The 21,366-nt window shown below is 43.1% G+C and overlaps 1 protein-coding gene across 5 annotated transcripts in view; it reads left to right on the forward strand.

Annotated features, from left to right (window-relative positions):
* The window catches only part of ABCG2 (ATP binding cassette subfamily G member 2 (Junior blood group)), a 168,098-nt gene that overhangs the window by 74,114 nt on the left and 72,618 nt on the right, over window positions 1-21,366 (forward strand). For all 5 annotated transcript variants that reach the window (XM_029597982.1, XM_029597972.1, XM_029597963.1 and 2 more), the window contains 2 exons: window positions 16,537-16,596; window positions 18,264-18,378. In XM_029597982.1, coding sequence (XP_029453842.1) covers window positions 16,537-16,596; window positions 18,264-18,378 — 175 coding nt within the window. The remainder of the gene's footprint in view (window positions 1-16,536; window positions 16,597-18,263; window positions 18,379-21,366) is intronic.

Genomic DNA, 21,366 nt, shown 5'->3' on the forward strand with positions numbered 1-21,366 from the left:
TCTCTCTCACACACACACCAGTCACCTCGCTGACCAGTCTCTGTCTCGCCCACACACACACACACACCAGTCACCTCGCTGACCAGTCTCTGTCTCGCTCTCACACACACACACACCAGTCACCTCCCTGACCAGTCTCTGTCTCGCTCTCTCTCTCACACACACACACACCAGTCACCTCCCTGACCAGTCTCTGTCTCACACACACACACACACACACCTCTGTCACCTCCCTGACCAGTCTCTGTCTCACACACACACACACACACACACCTACACCTCTGTCACCTCCCTGACCAGTCTCTCTCACACACACACACACACACACACCTGTCACCTCCCTGACCAGTCTCTGTCTCTCTCTCTCTCACACACACACACACACACCTGTCACCTCCCTGAACAGTCTCTGTCTCTCAATCATACACACACACACCTGTCACCTCCCTAACCAGTCTCTCTCTCTCACACACACACCTGTCACCTCCCTGAACAGTCTTCGTCTCTCAATCACACACACCTGTCACCTCCCTGACCAGTCTCTGTCTCTCAATCACACACCTGTCACCTCCCTGACCAGTCTCTGTCTCTCAATCACACACACACCTGTCACCTCCCTGACCAGTCTCTTTCTCTCACACACACACACACACCTGTCACCTCCCTGAACAGTCTGTCTCTCAATCACACACCTGTCACCTCCCTGACCAGTCTCTGTCTCTCAATCACACACCTGTCACCTCCCTGACCAGTCTCTGTCTCTCAATCACACACTCACCTGTCACCTCCCTGACCAGTCTCTGTCTCTCAATCACACACATGCTCTGTCATTTACATACAAGCTCATACATACTCTGTCACTTACAACCAAACACCAAAAATTGCTACTCATGCACCCATTGTACCACACACACACAAATCTGCCACTCACCCACCCAAGCACCCATTGTACCACACACACACACACACACACACACACACACACACACAAGCTCACATGGAGCCTCTTCTCATTGTTTGGACCAATAAGCCTGGCCTCCGCTTTTCAGCCGCCGCTGGCCTGCCCTCCGGTAGCGTGCAACATCTTTCCAGCCACCTCCAGCGGCGTGCAACGTCTCTCCACTCTTCAGTCGCCGGTGGTAGCGCACAGCGTCTCTCCATTCTTCGCCCCCACCGGCCTGGCCTCCGGCGGTGGCGCACAGATCTCTCCACTCTTCACCCCCGCCTCTAGGGAGAAGGGAAGCACAAGAGGGGCAGTGAAACACAGGGAGCCGCGACACACCTACCGGTGCTTGGCAAACCACTGGTGTGTCACGACACACTGGTTGAGAACAGCTGATCTAAGGTACAGAAAAAGACACCTGTGCTTTATAGGGTAGGGAAAGAGTTTGGAGAATCAGTGGAATAAGTTTTTAGAGAACAAGTGTAAAGTCTTCTAGGGTTGTGCAGCACCAAATTTTTTTTTTTTTTATGTTGTTTTTCAGTTTGTGTAATTATTTTTATTGGTTTGGCATGTTTGCAAACTTAAAAAAAAAGTAAAACTGCAAAAAAACCTTCCAAAACAAAAAAAAAAAGATCTGAACCATTAAAAATAAACAGTTCTCCCATGGCCAAGGAATCACCCATTTTATCACAATTTAACCTCCCTGGGTCCCTCTGACCCCTTCTCTGCCCCCCTCCCCCCCACTTCCACCACATAGAGCAGCTTTTAAACTAGAACAAGGGGGAAAGCAGACAGTTACTCAGCAGTGCATGGTTTGGAGGAATGTATCATTGACGGATACTAATGAAACAGAGTTAGGTTCCAACAGAGAGGTTCCAATAAAAGCAAAAGTAGTTCATCTGCCTAAAAGTAAAGATCACCTGAGCTAAAGAATTCCAAATTATTATTCCAAAGCAGAATGTTAATACAAACAAAAAAACACATTTTGAAATGTCTGTATGCCAGAAATCTAAGAAGATGGGAGAGTTAGTATATAACACTGAATGATGAGAGAGACATAATTGGCATCTCAGAGACCTGGTGGAAGGAGGATAACCAATGGGATAGTGCTATATCAGGGTACAAATTATATCGCAATGATAGGGAGGATCAACTTGGTGGGGGTGTGGCACTTTATGTCCGGGAGGGTATAGAGTTCAATAGGATAAAGATCATACAAGAGACTAAACGCTCAGTAGAATCTATATGGGAAGATATCCCATGTGTATTGGGTAGAGTATAGTGATAGGAGTAAATTACCGTCCACATGGCCAAAATGATCAGACAGATGATATGCTAAGAGAAATCAGGGATGCTAACCAATTTGGCAGTGCAGTAATGGCAGATTTCAATTACCCCAATATAGACTGGGTAAATATAACATCAGGACATGCTAAAGACATAAAGTTTCTAGATGTAATAAACGACTGCTTCATGGAGCAGTTGGTTCAGGAACCAACGAGAGAGGGAGCTATTTTAGATCTAATTCTTTGTGGAATGTGGAATTTGGTGAGAGAGGTAATGGTGGTGGGACCACTTGGCAATAGTGATCATAATATGATCAAATTTGAACTGTCTGTAAGGGGGACAATATGTAAATCTACAGCTCTAACACTAGATTTTCAAAAGGGAAACTTTGATAAAATGAGGAAAATAGAAAAAAACTGAAAGGTGTCGCTGCAAAGTTTAAGTGTACAACAGGTGTGCACATTGTTTAAAAATACAATCTTAGAAGTGCAGTCCAGATGTATTCCATCCATTAAGAAAAGTGGCAAAATGATTACCGGCATGGTTAAAAGGTGAGGTGAAAGAGGTTATTATAGACAAAAGTACATCCTTCAAAAATTGGAAAGAGGATCCATCTGAAGAAAATAGGAAAAAGCATAAGCATTGTCAAGCTAAGTGTAAAACATTGATAAGGCAGGCTAAGAGAGAATTTGAAATGAAGTTGGCTGTAGAGGCAAAAACTCATAATAAAACCTTTTTAAAGTATCCGAAGCAAGAAACCTGTGAGGGAGTCGGTTGGACTGTTAGAAGGGGTTAAAAGGGCTCTTAGTGGCTAAGGCCGTTGCAGAAAGACTAAATTAATTCTTTGCTTCTGTGTTTACTAACAAGGATGTTGGGGAGAAACCAGTTCTGGAGATGGTTTTCAAGGTGATGAGTCAGATGAACTGAACCAAATCACTGTGAACCTGAAAGATGTAGTAGGCTAGATTGACAAACTAAAGAGTAGCAAATCACCTGGACTGGATGGTATGCATCCCAGGATTCTGAAGGAACTTAAAAATGAAATTTCAGATCTATTAGTTAAAATTTGTAACTTATCATTAAAATCATCCATTGTACCTGAAGACTGGAGGGTGGCCAATGTAAACCCAATATTTAAAAAGGGCTCCAGGGGTGATCCGGGAAACTATAGACCAGTAAGCCTTACTTTAGTGCTGGGTAAAATAGTGGAAACTATTTTAAAGATCAAAATCACAGAGCATATAGAAAGACATGGTTTAATGGAACACAGCATGGATTTACCCAAGGGAAGTCTTGCCTCACAAATCTGCTTCATGTTTTTAAGGGGTTAATAAATGTGGATAAGATGAACCGGTAGATGTAGTGTATTTGGATTTTTAGAAGGTGTTTGATAAAGTCCCTCATGAGAGGCTTCTAAAAAAAACTAAAAAGTGATGGTTATAGGAGGCGATGTCCTTTTGTGGATTACAAACTGGTTAAAAGACAGGAAACAGAATAGGATTAAATAGTGAATTTTTACAGTGGAGTGCCACAGGGATCTGTACTTGGACCAGCGCTTTTCGATGTATTTATAAATGATCTGGAAAGTAGTACGAGTGAGGTAAGCAAATTTGCAGATGATACAAAATTATTCAGCATAGTTAAATCACAAGCGGACTGTGATAAATTGCAGGAGGACCTTGCGAGACTGGAAGATTGGGTATCCAAATGACAGATGAAATTTAATGTGGACAAGTGCAAGGAGAAACATATAAGGAAAAATTACTCATGCTGTAGTTACACGATGTTATGTTCCATATTAGGAGTTACCACCCAGGAAAAAGATCTAGGTATCATAGTGGATAATACATTGAAATCATCTGCTTAGTGTGCTGTGGCAGTCAAAAAAACAGATAAAATGTTAGGAATTAGTAGGAAGGGAATGTTGAATAAAACTGAAAATGTCATAATGCCTTTGTATCGCTCTGTGGTGAGATTGTACCTTTCTGGCCGCCGCATCTCAAAATATATAGAGCTGCACTGTAGAAGGTACAGAGTAGGGCGACCAAAATGATAAAGGAGATGGATCAGCTGTTCAGCTTGGAGATGAGATGGCTGAGGGGGGGATATGATAGAAGTCTTTAAAATCATGAGAGGTCTAGAATGGGTAAATGTGAATTGGTTATTTACTCTTTTGGATATTAGAAGGACTAGGGGGCACACCGTGAAGTTAGCATGTAGCATATTTAAAACTAATTGGAGAAATTGTTTTCACTCAACACACAATTAAGCTCTGGAATTTGTTGCCAGGGGATGTGGTTAGTGCAGTTAGTGTAGCAGAGTTTTAAAAAGGTTTGGATAAGTTTTTGTAGGAGAAGTCCGTTAACTGGTATTAATCAAGCTGACTCGGAATAGCCACTGCTATTACTGGCATCAGTAGTTTTTGAGTACTTGTAACCTGGATTGGCCACTGTTGTAAACAGGATGCTGGGCTTGATGGACCCTTGGTCTGACCCATTAATGCAATTTTTTATGTTCTTACCTAACCCTGTCTGTCACCCAGGCCCAGCTGGGGCCTTTCTGGGCCCTTCCTGCCTAACCCCCCCCCCCCCCACTGTTTAAAACCTGCCAGGATCAGGTAGTCTCCCTTCCCATGGTTCTGGATGAATCCTTATGGGCAGGAGAGAAGCCCTCTTGCTCCCGCCCAGGCTCTATGTACTTTTAAAATTGGCACGATCGACCTGGAAGATGCTGCCAAAGTCACATCACTTTGGAGTTTGCCTCTGCTGTGGCCGGCACCATTTTGCCATATATTACACCTATCCTTAAACGACTACATTGGCTACCCATTCACTTTCGTATTCAATATAAGGTTTTAACTCTCATACACAAAGCCCTCCATAATTCCGAAATGAACTGGTTCTCTAATGCCTTACAATATCACACCTCCAGCAGGCCGATCAGAAACCCATACATGGCTACATCACCCCAACTCTATAAATATTCATCCACTAAAGCCCGCGCCCTGTCACTAGCTGGCCCTACTTTATGGACCTCTATGCCCACTGAACTACGACTCGAACAGTCCCCCAAGATTTTTAAAAAAAACCTCAAGACATGGCTATTTACCCAAGCCTACACTTGATCCCCTTGCTACTGCTCCTTTCATACTATCTACTTTCAATCACATTAAATATTATCTCTCTTGCAATTCCTTCCCATTGATGCAATATTTCTAATTACGCCTGAATGTCTCCTCCTCTTTTCCTCCCCCCACTCCCTCCTCTGCCTCCCCCTCCCCTACCTGCCTCCCCTATAATCTTAGTTTTGCCGTTCACATTCCTTAGTTTCTTCACTGTTAGTTATCTATGCCTTAGTTCATTATTTTCTTTTATTTTGTTATTTGTATAATGTTACACTTGTTCAATTACGTTTATACTAGTTCATAATTATTGCTACCTTGTTCTATGTACTACGCTCTGTCGTATTGTTTTTGTTTCCTGTAAACCGCCGCAATATCCTTGGATGAACGACGGTATATAAAAATCTATAAATAAATACAAATAAAATATATCACTTCACCTCTAGCTGGATGGCACCATTTTTAAAGTACCTAGAGCTGGAGAAGAGGAACTGGGCTTACTTCCTACCCCTGAGAAATTTGGCAGGACTGCAGGAAAGGGGTAGGTGGGGGTCAGAGAGGGAGCTCCCCTATCCTGGCAGATTTTAACGGGGGTGGGGGCAGGACTTAAGATTTTTGGTGCGAGTGGGGCTTGGAGGGACCTGGGTGGCCCAGAAGGGTACACCCAGGCCCCAGATTAAATTGTGCCAGGGCAGGAGGGTGATCCCTAAGCTTCAGGAGGCCCTTTTACAAATTATTTTTTTTTAACAATGAGTACAGCAATTTTAGTCGGAGGCCATATCTGGTTTGTTCCATGTGGAATGAAGCAAAAATGGTCTGATTTGTTTTTTTTTTAATGTTTTAAGCAAATGCACATCCCTAAAGACGAATTAATACTGTAACTGCAGTAAAACAACAGTCGAAAAACAAAACAAAAAACCCCACAAACCTCACATTGGCACATTTTTACGTCGCAGATGCATTCAATAATTAGCAGTGCCACTATTTGTGCTGAAGGCGGGGGTTTCAAGTCCAGATAAGGTTAGGGTGTTTCTCACAAAGGCTGATTATCCAACTCATCTGTACATGATCCTGCCCCATTCCAAATGCAATGTAGGAATAGGGCTTCCTTCTGTGCTACCCGTCCGAATGAGGGCAGTGATTTGTGTAAAGTACAGCTTTGGTCACACATTTCCTGATGTCTCATTTCTCTCCAGGGTATTTTAGAGCAGTGGTTCTCAACCTTTTTTCGGCCGGGACACACCTGACAGATGGTTCTCACATGCGTGACACACTGAACATGTGACCTTCATGGGGCTAAATGTAAACATGCACTCTGCATCCACAGGAACCCCCTCAACCCCCAACAATGGGTGCAGAGCAGAACTAGGGCATAATCCTGTACAACTCGCCATGCAAAAAGAGATATTCTGGTTCTGATGACATCTCAGTAAAAGCAAAACAAATTCCCTGTACTACCAGGCACAATAGCCTTCCTTATGAAAAGACAATAATTTACCACTAATGCATGTCCTATTGAGAAAACACAGCAAATATGATTGATACAAATGCCTACATGCTAGTAAAATACCTCATCTCGGTCACACACCTAGAACTGACCTTCACCAAGGACAGAAAGACCACAAATAATAAATATGGAGACAAACTGGAATGGAAACCCAAAAAAGCCACTCTGCATGCAGTGCAAACCTGGAGAAATGGAAAGAGAAATATAGCACCTAACACTCCCAGGAGCTTCTATAATGCACACAAACTAACCCGCACAAAGTTACACCTGTATTATGGAACAGACTTAAACAATAACAACCCTACCTATGAAAAGGCAACACTACAAATATTAAACCAGGCCCTAAACACTAATACACCTCCTATTAGGAAAACAGAACAAGCCAAGCTGCTATAGATCCCCTACACAGAAATAATTGTAAAGCTATACTAATAAATGTTACAAAACAGCTGATGAACAGAATACCATCTAACAAAGTAATAAATATTAAAAATTGTCCAAATATCAATAAAATATTTCAAAACAGCAGATGCAACTCAATACCCAATAATTAAAATGACAGTCAATCAAGCAAAATAAACTTAAAAAGCTGCCTTTCCCTTGCAGGCCACTAGCACACACCAGAAGCAGCAGTGGCTGCTGAAGCTGTGTCCTCACAGTCCTCTTCTCTCTCTCCCTCGCGCACACACACCAGTCACCTCTGTGACCAGTCTGTCTCTCCCTCGCACACATGCTCTCTCACTTTGACACATACTGTCAATCACACTTGCACAAACACGTTCTCTCTTACTTACATACTGTAAATCACACACAAATTCTCTCTCTCCCTCTGACTTGCTCTCACTCAGGACCCCGGTTGCACGAGACACACAAATTCTTCCACTAACACTGCTGCTGTTCCGTCCAGCCAAAAACGGCAGCAGTGTTAAATTAAAAAAAAAAAACCCAAACCTGCCCCATCCCTTCCTATTTCATTAAATATAAAGCTTGACCCCCCCCTCAACTCGCCCAAGGTCCCTGGTGGTCCGGCGGGGGGGGGGGCCCGGGAGCGATCTCCTGCTCCAGGGCCGTTGTCTGCCAGTAATCAAAATGGTGCCAGCAGTCCTTTGCCCTTACCATGTGACAGGTATTTGTTTAAACACTGCTGCCATTCTTGCCTGGATGGAACGGCAGCAGTGCTAATGGAAGAATTTGTGCATCTCATGTGCACCCGGGGCAGCGGGACACTGGGAAGCCGTGACACACCGACCGGTGCTTGGCGACACACTGGTGTGTCGCAACACACACGGTTGAGAATTGCTGTTTTAGTGGAACAAAAGCCCTGTTATAGTGAAGGAAGCTCCATTCACAGTGGCAAATCTTGGTAGCAGGACTGGCAAGTGTAAAGTAATCATTGCCTTTTTAATTAAGGTGTTTGCTTGTCTCATGGTCATTGATCACTAAATGTGCCTAGGGTACTTGGTTGCTTTGCATGCAAAACTGTTTATTTTGGGAGATTCTTATTTTAATTGTTTACGCAGGTTTGTGATATTCACTGCCTGAAACTTTTCTCAATAGCTGGGCTGAGATTACCGTATTTTTCGCTCCATAAGACGCACTTTTTTTTCCCCCCAAAGTGGGGGGAAAATGTATGTGCGTCTTATGGAGCGAATATAAAAAAACCCCTAAAGATCTGACAAAACCCCCCCACCCTCCTGACCCCCCCAAGACCTGCCAAAAGTCCCTGGTGGTCCAGCGGGGGTCCAGGAGCGGTCCGGGAGCGATCTCCTAGGCTTGGGCTCTCGGCTGCCAGTAATCAAAATGGCGCTGATAGCCCTTTGCCCTTACTATGTCACTGGGGCAGACCAATGGCTGTGGTAGTCCCTGTGACATAGTAAGGGCAAAGGGCCGTTGGCGCCATTTTGATTACTGGCAGCCGACGGCCCAAGCCCAGGAGATCGCTCCCGGACCCCCGCTGGACCACCAGGGACTTTTGGCAGGTCTTGGGGGGGGTCAGGAGGGTGGAGGGTTGTAGTAAATTAAGTTGGCAGGTCTTGGAGGTGGGTCAGGAGGGTGGGGGGTTGTTAATTAATTTAAAGGGTTGGGATGGTTTTTTTTTTGGGGGGGGGGTTCCCAGAGAAAGAAAAGTTTTCTGATCTGGGGAGTAGACTGAAATGGCCCTCCCCAGACCCGAAAACAAAATGGGGAGAAAAAAAAGATATGCACTCCCCTAATTTGCTCCATAAGACGCACAGACGCCTGGGGACAGAGCCAGTTTAGCACAAATTTTTTTTTTTAGTTTTTCCCCTCTGAATCCTAGGTGCGTCTTATGGTCAGGTGCGTCTTATGGAGCGAAAAATACGGTAATTAGGAAAAGTTCAAAAGCCAGATCATTTTAAAATGCAGTCCAGCCTCATGCACAGATTTTTTAATCATATTTTTGAAAAGGTTCTTATTGTATTTACATTCATTTTAGGAATGTGAAAGCGTAAGAATTGCATTGCTAGGTCAGACCAGAATCTTGTCTCCAGCAGTGGCGGAGCCACTTGGAAGTGCCTGGAAAATCCCTTCCTTGTGGCTTACCTTAGAAGGAAAAGTTGGTATTCCAAGTCTGTCTGGCTAATAACCAAGGGATCTGTCCTCTTGAAACTTATCTGAACTTTTTTTTTTTTAAAATCTAGGAATGTGCTGTCTTTTGCTTAGCTTCATTTAGCATGCTTTAAATATTTTAGTATGTACTATGTGTTCGTGTGGTTCAAAACTTTTAACTCGTCCTAAATGGTTTGTAACATTTTAAGTAATAATGGTTTTAATGTGTGTGTAAAAAAAACCAAACAACAACCCCCCCCCCCACATGAAAATAAAGGACATAAAACAAAAAAATAAACCAAGAAAGACAGAAATGAAAGAAACAAGTATTTTTGGGCACACACCCCTATTTAAATGCCATGTTACTGGCTTTAATAACCTCCTCTGGCAGCTAATCCCACTTCATTGTCTGTTGATGGAAAAGATACCTTTTTAAAATGTATTTTAAATCGGTTACCAGTTACCGTAGTTTCCTGGAGTGTTTCTTAGTCCTAGTAATATTTTAAAGGGGAAATAACTTCCTGTTTTGTCTGTGCTTTGCATGCAGCAGGTCATATATCTCTCTCTTTCTATGTTTTTCTGTGCTTGTTTTAATAATGTACAATATTTTGCCTCTCCTTCCCAACAATATTGAACATTTACTGTTTTTAAATGCTGCACCTTTCACCTCCAAAACACTCCAAGTCAAACTATGTAGCCTAAGCAGAAAACCAATCTTTGTCAGCACTTCCCCAGGATATCCTTTTTTTTGTGTTAGCATTAATATAAAAAAAAAGCACACATAGGAACCTGTGGCTATATTTACAAAATATGTTTTTTTAAAATGAGGCTTTAATGGGGGATGGGTTCTCAGATAGAAGGGGACAAAGATTGCTCTCGTGGAAGCATGCATGGCCTTTTATTTCTATTCTCATTGCTCTGTTTTTCCCCCACAATCTCCCCATTCTCAGAGGTTATAAGGATATAGCTGTTTCATGGGGATATTTGCAGCTGTGCTTTGAAAAAGTAAACCCCCAAAGTGCAATCTGTTGAAATTGTCCATGTGGATTTATTGGGCAAAGAGGTGGCAGGAACATGGAAAAAAGTTACTTTTTTCCACTGCATTGAAGCTGGTCCGTGGCAGAATCAATGCTTCCCCTGTTCCGGCTTCTTATTGAACCTAATATCAGGGAATCCTCTGCTCCACAGTAACGATGGCAGGAAAAGAACAAATGGTCCATCCAGTCTGCCCAGCAAGTTTCTTATGCCACTCTGTGCAAGTTATCCCAAAGGGTAGTAATATTTACAATCAAAACTAAGCAACTCTCAAACCCATAACAAAATTACTGCTAGCAACATTTTTACGAAGTGAGCAGCCTTCTTGATAGTTCGTGCAATGCTAATGCTTGAACATGCTTTGCTTGTGGACTTGGCTGTCGAAGCAGTCCTGTGCTTTATTCCCTTATGCCTGCGTATTGGTACCCGGACCGTAAAAGTCGGGGCCCAGCGTTGGCTGTCGTTTGAATCGGATTCCTTTTTTTTTCTTCCCGCCATCAAAGCCAAAGTTGTGCCAAAAGCATCAAGGCTTAGCTGGTTAAGAGTAATAAACCCCGTGCTTTCTGTTAAGGGACGTAACTGCTGCTCTGTGCAGGTTACCTCCCCCCCTCCCCCCCCCATGCACTTTTTCTTCATCTCCAACCTCTAGCCTTTAGAGATCTGCGGCGTTTATCCCATGCCCTTTTGAATTTGTGTGTGTGGTTTTTATCCTTGCCACCTCTTCCGGAAGGAAAAGGCAGCAGGCAAAGCGGTGTGCAGTACATGAAAGAGAGCCCAAAAATGATGGAAAAGACAAACCCTTTCCATTTTATTTTATTTTATTTTTTTTAACACATGGGGCTGCTTTGGAATTCCAGCTCAGTCAGAACCAGGGCTGGAAGCTAGCACCATGTGTCTTCAGTGGCAGTTAACTAGAGATTCGTTCCTCGCTTTCTGTTGCCTCCCACTGAGGGCTGCTTATCAAATACTCACCACTTTATACTTGATCGTTGCAGTCCCGGTGCTTGGCCAATGGGCCTTGCACCAGATCTCCTCCTGGACCCTCATGATCATAGGACCTGAATCCGGCCACTGGGTGTTGCTCTTGCATGATGACCTGGATGACTCCTTTTTTTTCTTCAGCCTCATGGGTTCACGCTGCTCCTGCTCCTTTCCTCCAGCTGCGTGGGGGGGGGAGGGGGGGGCAGATGCTGCTCTGCCTCCTGCTTCTTTCTTCCGGGCTGCACAGGCTGACGCTGTATCCTTCTCCTTCCTATCCTGTGGTGATTGTGCCTCCTCCTTCCCGTCCATGTAGACTGGTGCAATACAACCCCTTTTTTCCCTGGCCTGCGCCGGTAGGAAGAACAAGGAGGCACAGTCGCTGTGGTCCTGCCACTGCCTCTCACTCCCTCCCCCCCCCCCCCCCCCCCCCCCAAAACCGGCGCTCTGATCGGTCACCGGGTCCGCCTAATGCTTCCACTGGCCCTGGCTACGTCTGCAGAATCTCCAGGCCTAGCTGAGCCAAGGAAGAGAAGACCTGACCTGGGAGCTAAACCCAGACCGCCAGCGTGGCAGTGCTGACCAGACAAATCTTTTATAACAGGTAAGGAAGGCTATATTTGGTTCTGTGCAGGGTCAGCTTCAGCCTGAATGTGATGGGGAAGGGGGAACATCCACTTATTGGGGGGATGGGGGCTGCCCTGTCCCTCTTCTCCATTCCTGGGCCTTAACGTTCTCCTTCTCCCTCAGGCCTTCACACTCTCTCTCCTTCTGCCGAGCCTTTATGCTCCACTTTTTGTGTCTCCCTTTTTAGCTGGACCTTCATGCTAGGGATGTGCATTCGTTTAATTCGTTTTATACGTTTCCCATTACATGCCAATTAGATATGCATTCGTTTCATATTACATGCTTGTATAGGAAACATATGAAATGGATGAAACGAATGCACATCCCTAGTTCATGCTCTGCTCCCACCCCTTTCACTTCCTCCCTCCTCCCACTGCCAGGACCCTTCTTCCCCTTATCGTTCTCAAAGCAGGATAAGCTTCTTGTATCCAGTGCCAGACTTGGGCTGCACTTTGGCAGTCACAGTCCGTGAATGCAGGGCCTGAGCCAGCACACATTCGCAGGCCCTCCCCACCTCCTCCTTTCACTGGGGCTTTCTGATTGGAAAGGAGACTCTGCAGGAGCAGAGCCCGAGAACATGAGTCGGCTTAGGCCCTAGGCCACCACCGAGCCCAGGGCCAATCCTAGTATTTTCCCACACTTTGAGAATGACGAGGCGAGGAGTGGCAACAGCTTTAGCAGGAAGAGAGCAAAGTGCAAAGGCCCATGTTCTGCAGGCGTGTCCCGGGTCAAGCTGCCCCTGCTGGTCTGTGCAAGCCGGTAGGGCAGAGTTATGAAATAGGCATGTGTGTGTGTGTGTGTGTGTGTATTTGTGTGTGGGTGGACCAGTGCTCCTTTATGTTTGCTCATGTTGTCAGGCCTGCTTCTGTGATAGCCCCTGCTGTGCAAGGAGTGGAACAGAGGATCCTTCAGCCTTAGTAGACCTGCAGGGTTTTCCCCAGAACTGCCTGGGCATTCTGTTTTAGGGGGAGCTCTAGAGACTGGAAGGGGAGACAGATGAGGGCTTGTGCTAGTGCTGCTGTAAAGCTTCCATCCTTTAAAAAACAAACAAAAAAAACCAAAACAAAAACAAGCAAATGTGAACATAGTCTAAAACAACCCCAAGCCCATAGAAATGTTCCCTTAAAAGAGCCCCAGAATCTCGTATCATTTCTTTGAAACTACTTGATTTTTTGTTCATTTTGATAGCATCAGAAACTGCAGATGTGGATTCTTGAGCCGTGCGGTCTCCCTGGTTAGCTGCTGAGTGGGGACTGTTCAGCTGCAGTGGTGTAGAAAGGAGAAGCCATCATAGCTAGTGTAGCTTTGTCATTAGAGCACAATATTTATGCACAGTTGTGGTCTCTTTTTTTTTGGCCTAGTTTCCTACAGGAAAAGCTGTAAAACTATATCTGCGTGCATGCGTCTGTCACCAGCTTAATCTCTGAACTGCAGTATTATTCCAGTTTCATTCAGATTTCTGCCACATATAGAGCACCCCATGATCCCCGATTCACACTTTGCGTGAGCCCTCTACCTCCCACATACACACAAATAGAATCCCCCTCCCCCCCTTTTTTTTTCCTCTTGGGAAACATTGCAGTTCAATTGAAATCTTAGGGAAGTCGAGCCCATTATGCTGTCACTGAGCATTTTGAAAGCTGCCCTGCCATGGGTTAGTAGTCCTACATTTGCAAATGGTTATATACCAAAGAAACGGGCTGATACAGTAAAAATTGCGGGAGAGCAGGCGCGTGATACAGTAAATAAATTTATTTAAATTAGGCCCGGCGGTAAAAAGAGGCACTAGGGACACTAGCGCGTCCCTAGCGCCTCTTTTCGAACAGGAGCGGCGGCTGTCAGCGGGTTTGACAGCCGATGCTCAATTTTGCCGGCGTTGGTTCTCGAGCCCGCTGGTTCGGAAACCAGACGCTGGCAAAATTGAGCATCCGGTTTTCAAGCCGCGGGCCTATTTTTTTTTTTTTTACTTTTTTAAACTTTCGGGACCTCCGACTTCATATCACCATGATATAAAGTCGGAGGGTGCACAGAAAAGCAGTTTTTACTGCTTTTCTGTGCACTTTCCCGTTGCCCGGAGAAATTAGCGCCTACCTTTGGGTAGGCGTTAATTTCTGAAAGTAAAATGTGCGGCTTGGCTGCATATTTTACTTACTGAATTGCGCGGGAATACCTAATAGGGCCATCAACATGCATTTGCATGTTGTGGGCGCTGTTAGGTTCAGGGGGGTTGGACGAGCATTTTGGATGCGCTATTACCCCTTACTGAATAAGGGGTAAAGCTAGCACGTCAAATGCGCATCCAAATGCGGGTAACAGTGTGCTCCATGGGAGCGCACTGTACAGTATCGGCCTGAAAGAAACTAGGTGGTATGAAATATTCACACACATCCTTATTTTATGATGTGATTTATTTCACTGGGTGGATGTTAGTTGCACAAGTTTGGTTGCTGCTGCTGCTATATCTTTAAGGTGGTAGATTATGTGCATTAGTATTGGTCAATATCTTGAGGTTTGGGAGCTGTATGTGATGATGGTAAAGAGTAATTGTTAACACAAAATCAGAACAAATACTTAAGAGATGTGGTATGTTCAGAGCACTGAGCAATCAGGATTGCTCCTGGAACATGAGGCCAAATTCCTCCTATCTCACTGTGACCAGGGTCAAGGTGCTTTTTAGTCCCTCTGTCAGTCACTGTAAGGGGATAATAGTATTAATAACTTTAACCAATCTTCTTTTATCTCATCAAAAGCTTTCATGCAGTCCAGATGCCAGAAGTTGGCTTTCAGGTTGTCTGACTAGTTAACTAGAAACCACATCGGGATCCTTTTTTGGATGAAAAGTGCTGTGCATGTCCATTCTTATTATTAATTCAATGTATTAATCTATCTGTATACTGCAAGATAATGTGAATGTGGTTTCTTGAGACATGTCTTGCTGTTCAAGTGCCTCACTTAAGGCAGACTGTGCACTGCTGATGGGTTCTGTATTTGAGTTCAGTGCAACAGATGAACTGTTAATCATAGACTGTAACTTACTTATAATTTGATTATCATATATTATTATACTGCAGGGATGGCCATATCTGTCTTCAAGAGATACAACAGGTCTGGTTTTCAGGCTATCCACAATGAGTATACATGAGATATATTTGCATGCACTGTCTCCATTGTCTCCAAATATATCTCATGCATATTCATTGTGTATAGCCTGAAAACCAGAATTGTGTGTGGCTCTTGAGAATTAGAACTGGCCATCCTTGTTATATTTATTTAAACATTTTATATTCTATCCCATCCCAAACACGTAGCAGGAAGCAGAGTACATAAAACATTAGAAAGACATAACAAACACTAACATTTTATTATATCATAATATTACATTAGAAATGGCAATCCACAAATATGCATTCCTGCCTCTGCATTTAGAGTATATCGGTTAGCTGTCCTTAAAGCAGAAGCTGGTGTAGTTGGTCATCACCCTTTCTTGCGCTTACTAATGTCCTCTGAATGAGAGTTGTGGAGGAGTGAGGCAACTAAGCAAACTGTGTTCTGCTCCCATTAACTGTGAGCACATTTGCTGTTTGTTTATATAAAACCTGTTTGTAAGCTAGTGTTATGTCATAGAAGAACTGCAAGCTCCTATAATCCTTCAGTCTTGTTGTTGGCCCTTTATGGTCAGATGTTTCCAGCTCCACTGATTCTGGGCTCTTCCTACTGGCTCAGACTCTGGTTCATACATGCTGGGAGGCTTTCAGTGTGCGTGCGTGCTAAGATAATGAAGAAATAAGCATGCTGCCTCTCATCTCTTCTGTTCCTTGAAAAGTAATTTCCTTTTTACCATACACATACAATACAGTAAGTGAACACAAGTCTATTTAAATCTCCAGTTCAAGTCCTACAACAGCTTCAAAAACTGATTACCTGTTGGAATTTAGATAAGGTGTCTTCGTTGGAGATTCAGTATCTGGTTTAGCTGAATGATTAGCAGTGCATGGGTGCTGTGAGATCATTAACAGATGAGCTGACCAAATGATCCTTATCTCTGCTGGTGTTGCTTTTTGGGATCTCAGTATTTGGCACTGTAGATAAAAATAAGTTATGGCCAGCGTTCCACTCATTACTCTGACCATCTCAATAGGTCCTCTGTTGAGGAGAGCACAGACCTTAGTGAAGAGACCATAGGCCCTTTTACACATAATTTAAAAGAAAAAGAAATGCGCATGCATAGTTTTCTGACACGTCTCCGAAACATGCCCTTCCTGTAGAGCCTCTTTTCTATATAGCCAAAAGTATTTGCATATTTTTGGCTAAAAATGCACTTACTCAGATACGGCTGAATTAGGAATATTAATTCTATTATTACTCAAGTAAAAAAAAGGCACCTAAGCCTTTGAAAATTGACCTGCAAATGTCTGCAAATAATCCATATGGAAATAATATTTATCCTGGTTTTGTTTGCTTGTTTTACAGTGGCATTATGAGACCTGGTATCAATGCCATTCTTGGACCAACTGGCAGTGGCAAATCTTCGTAAGTGTGAGCTGAACGTGAACATGTCCTGTGCATGTGCAAAAGGGAATCAAATAACATGGATTGTAACTGTATTTCTATGTTGTACTTCTTCTTCAGCCCCCTTGGGAAAGATGGGCTATAAAAAAAATATAAATTTGATTTGATGACACTGAAAAGGTTCTCAGGTACAAATAAAATACAGCGTGCTCTCTTAAGAAAATGTTTTTGTTTTTTTTCAAATGGAAATTGAATTTTCCGGATATATTTTATTTATTTTGCAGCTGAACTATACTTAGTCAGTTTGATAACCATTTGACTAGTATTATGATGCTGCCAAGTAGAAAAGCCTGGTTTTTTGAAGTTTTTTTATATATATATCCTCCTGCTCCTCTTGCTAGAAGTGGCTGGGAATATTGTAGGCTTGGCAGTCAGAATTTTTGGAAGGAGATTTGTAGTAATTCCGTCTCTTAAAGAAGCAGACTTGAAGGCTGGGAAAAAAAATGTTTTAGTTGATTGGCTAATAGATACTTGGTTGGAGGAGATAGTTTGGGGATAAAAAAAAATGGATGAAACTGATTTGATAAGAGATGGAGGGAGATGGGCTGGAGGAGAAAGATATTTAAGCTGGAGGTATTAAAAAGATGATTCTGGGTGGGTAAATGGGAGGGGAGATTTGCCAAGGAAACCCCATGGAAATAGAGTAGAGGCAATAGGGCCAGGAAGCTGGAGGTGAGCTAGTGAGGATGGTACCCAAAAAAGAGGGACAGTGAAACCAGGACCTACTCAAGAGGCAGCAACAAACCACTCAGACTGCTGAGCCATTTATAAGTGATGTTTTTGTGACTTTCACTAGATATAATAATATTCAAGAGGGTTTTGAAGTCTGGAGGTGAATGGTGCCATTGAAGTCTGGAGGTATATGGGGAGGTGAACAGATAGTTAAGTGGTTAATGTCATTGAAGTCTAGAGTTATATAAAAGTTGGTTAGGAATTTGGCAATTCTTTATGAATGATAACATTTTGTATCTTCATGTGTAAAATGAAGATACATATTGTATCTTCATTTTACACCCCCCCCCCCCTTGTTAAATGTAAACCAGCATGATGTGATACCTATCGCGAATGCCGGAATAGAAAAACACTAAATAAATAAATAAAAAGTTTGGGTGCTGTTCCCCTTTTTGGGACTTATGTCTCTGGGTATTGCTAATATATACATCAAATGGATGGAAATACAGCATACTTTGTGAGCTGGTTACATTCTGAGCTTCCCTAGTGATATCAGTTTTCAAAAATTTTGGATCAAATCAACCAACCTCACTAATGGAAGGGTTTTCCAAACCTGTCCTGGGGACCCCACAGCCACAGCCCACAATGAATAAACATGAGATAAATTTGCATATACTGAGTATCCATGATATGCAGATTTATCTCATGCATATTCATTGTGGTTATCCTGAAAACCTGACTAGCTGTGAGGTCCCCAGGACAAGTTTGGGAAGTCCTGCATTAATGTGATTCTTGCCAACATTAAAAGAAAATTAACATCCCTTTCGGATACATTTTCGGTGTTCTGAATTTTCAGAGTGCACCTTATTTTGAAATTAATTGGATTTCTATAGTGAATCTTCTCCACTCACTATTTTTGTAATGGAGGTGACTGATGCGTGGTTTTTTCCCATCAGACTTCTGGATATCTTGGCTGCAAGGAAGGATCCTCATGGACTGTCAGGAGAAGTGCTGATAGATGGTGCTCCTCAACCGGCCAACTTCAAATGCATCTCTGGTTATGTTGTACAGGTAAGCTGTTTTAATTTTGTATTCTGTAAGACTTACCATACTGGGTCAGACCAAAGGTCCATCAAGCCCAGTATCCTGTTTCCAACAGTGGCCAAGCCAGGTCACAAGTACCTGGCAGGATCACAAGGGGTAGATAGAGTCCAAGCTGCTTATCCCAAGAATAAACAGTGGATTTCTGCAACTCTTCCTTAATGGTTAATGGACTTTTCCTCCAAGAGCTCATCCAAATCTTTTTTTTAAATGCAGCAACACTAATAGCTTTCACCACATCCTCTGGCAATGAATTCCAGAGCTTTAATTATGCTTTGAGTAAAAAAATATTTTCTCTTATTAGTAAGTACGGTGTTTACCTCATAGAGGTCCTTCCTTGTGTCCAGCATGTAGCATTCACTATTTAAAATGTTAAAGATTCACACAGAATATGAGAAAATTACAAAATTGTCTGCTATCATTTGTATTTCCTTTCATGTGTAATGTGGTTTTCTGCTATGTATTTATTTGGATTTAGCTCATGTCTTTCATTGTTAATTCAAGGCAAGTTACATTTAGTGAGTGTAGCCATTTTTTTTGGTCCCCTGAGGGCTTACGAACTAAGCTGTGGTGTGATTATGTTCAACGGTGCACATTTTGTTGACTGACCACACACTCTTGATTTCCTAACAGTTGAAGAGATCATGTTTGTTTTGGTGTCACATTTCACTTCACCAATATAATAAGGATTAAAAAAAATGGGGCAGATTTTAAAAACTTGCGCGAGCGCGTACTTTTGTTCGCGCAGCAGGTGCGAACAAAAGTATGCTGGATTTTATAAGATACGCGCGTATCTTATAAAATCCGGGGTCGGCGCGCGCAAGGGGGCGCACATTTGTGCAACCTGCGCGCGCCAAGCCCAGCGCGCACTGCCTGTTCCCTCCGAGGTCGCTCCGATTTCTTTTGTGGGTGTAGAGGCCCGGGCTTGTACTATTTTGAAATAAGAGTCCACCGCGAGATGACATTTTGCATCTTTCTGAACTGAGGAGGTTAAAAACTCACAGCTAGCAAAAATATTTTATTTCTAGATATTTTAGTTAGCAGGGCAGTTAAAACCGTTCAGGTCCTGTTTTGAATCTAACTTGTAATTATTTTCTGACGCTCCTTCTAATTCTCCGCTCCCACCATAATGAATGTAGTGAAATCAGGGGATTCTTCCAGTAAGCTCTGGAGCTGTCTGCATCCCTTTCTGTCTTTCACTTGCAACCCTGGGTCTCTCGGATCAGCCGTAATCCTACCACTGGGGCAGCAGGAGACCAGAGACTTGCTGTGGCTTTACTTAATTTGTAATTTAAAATCGAATATTCAAAAGTATGCACATAGCTCCAAATCCTGCCACAGCCCTTCCTGTTGTGGATAAAAGTGCGTGCATAAAGAACCTGTACACATATATCTACCTGCATATAGGGCAGGCAATACTAAAAAAAAAAAAATTTCTACAGGTAAGGCATTGTTTTATTTGGAGGAAAATAATTTTAAAATTAACATCTAGAAGCACATCAAAGATAGGGAGGGTAATTTTCAAGAGGACTGTGTAAAAAAAAAAAAAAAAAAAAAAGAGCGCAAGTTGGTTGCTTTGGGGCGCAGGACATGTATGGCAGGCTGTTTTGGGGTTTGCCTTTGCGGTTTAGTTTCCTGTTAAACATGAAGAGGCAGGATTTGTTGGTGTCATATTTGGCTGGTGGAACAGCAGGTGAATGTGTTGACCTGGTATTATTTCCCCCTTGATACAATCAAAACCAGATTTCAGAGCCCCCAAGGATTTTCTAAGGTCTGCAGTTTCTGTGGCATCTATGCAGGTGTTCCGTCTACAGTAGTTGGGTCCAAATGCTGCTGCCTTTTGTTACCTATGAATATGTGAAATCTGTGTTGAGTCAGTTCATCTTCATACGTGTCTCCAGTAACATGCACATGTGCTGCCTCGCTTGGAGAAATAGTTGCTTGACTAATAAGAGTTCCTTCGGAGGTTATTAAATAGCGAGCACAAGTGTCTCCTTCATCCAGTGCCTATCAAATGCTTGGGAGGGTTGGAGGAGGAGGGGGTACTTGGGTTTTTTCTGTAGTTTTTCTTTCTACCATGCTGTGTTTTGCTCTCCATGAAACAGCTTTGAGTATAGGTTCGTGACCTATATTTCACTGTCATGTGGGGGCCTATGCTGGGAGGGCTCCCATTTTGATGAGTACTGTCTGGTGTTTGTCATGTTTTTGTAGGCTAAAGTGCTCTTAGCCGAGGTACCTGAATAATATCCTGGAATGTATGCGGCATAAACTCTCCTATTAAGCAGTCCAAAATTCTTAACCATTTAAAAAAGAAACAGGTTGATATAACATATCTATAGGAGACCCACCTCACAGATATAGAGCATGGGAAACTCCGTAGAAGTTGGGTGGGAGATGTTTATTTTGCTTCTGCTTCTACTAAATCTGCTGGTGAGACAATATTATTTAATAAGCAGCTGTCCTTTAAAGTTCAAAAAGAACTCAAGGATACCCAAGGGCGATATCTCATTCTGGTAACTCAGGTGTATGACCTTACTCTTGTACTATGCAATATCTACACTCCCAATAACTATAGTCCTGGCTATTTTAGAGAACGCCAATGCTTGCTTCTCCCATATCTAGATGATTTTGTTATCATGGGGGTGATTTTAATGCCATTTGAGATCCACAGTTAGACAAATCCCAGGCCACCCCCCGAGACATGGGAGCAAGCAAAAGCCTTCTACAGCTTAGAACACTCCCTTCACTTAGTGGACGTGTGGCGCATCCTCCATCCCATGGAAAAGGATTTTACGCATCTCTCGCGAGCACACGCCACCTTATCCCGACTGGATTATTTTTTAATTAGTAGTCACCTTTTCTCCAAGATGAATAATGCTTGTACAGGGGACATTGTCATCTCTGATCATGCTCCGGTATGGGTAAATCTTCAGCTCTCTCCCTTTAATTCCACAACTC

Source organism: Rhinatrema bivittatum, chromosome 1 (genome assembly GCF_901001135.1).
Source record: "Rhinatrema bivittatum chromosome 1, aRhiBiv1.1, whole genome shotgun sequence".
Taxonomy (NCBI): domain Eukaryota; kingdom Metazoa; phylum Chordata; class Amphibia; order Gymnophiona; family Rhinatrematidae; genus Rhinatrema; species Rhinatrema bivittatum.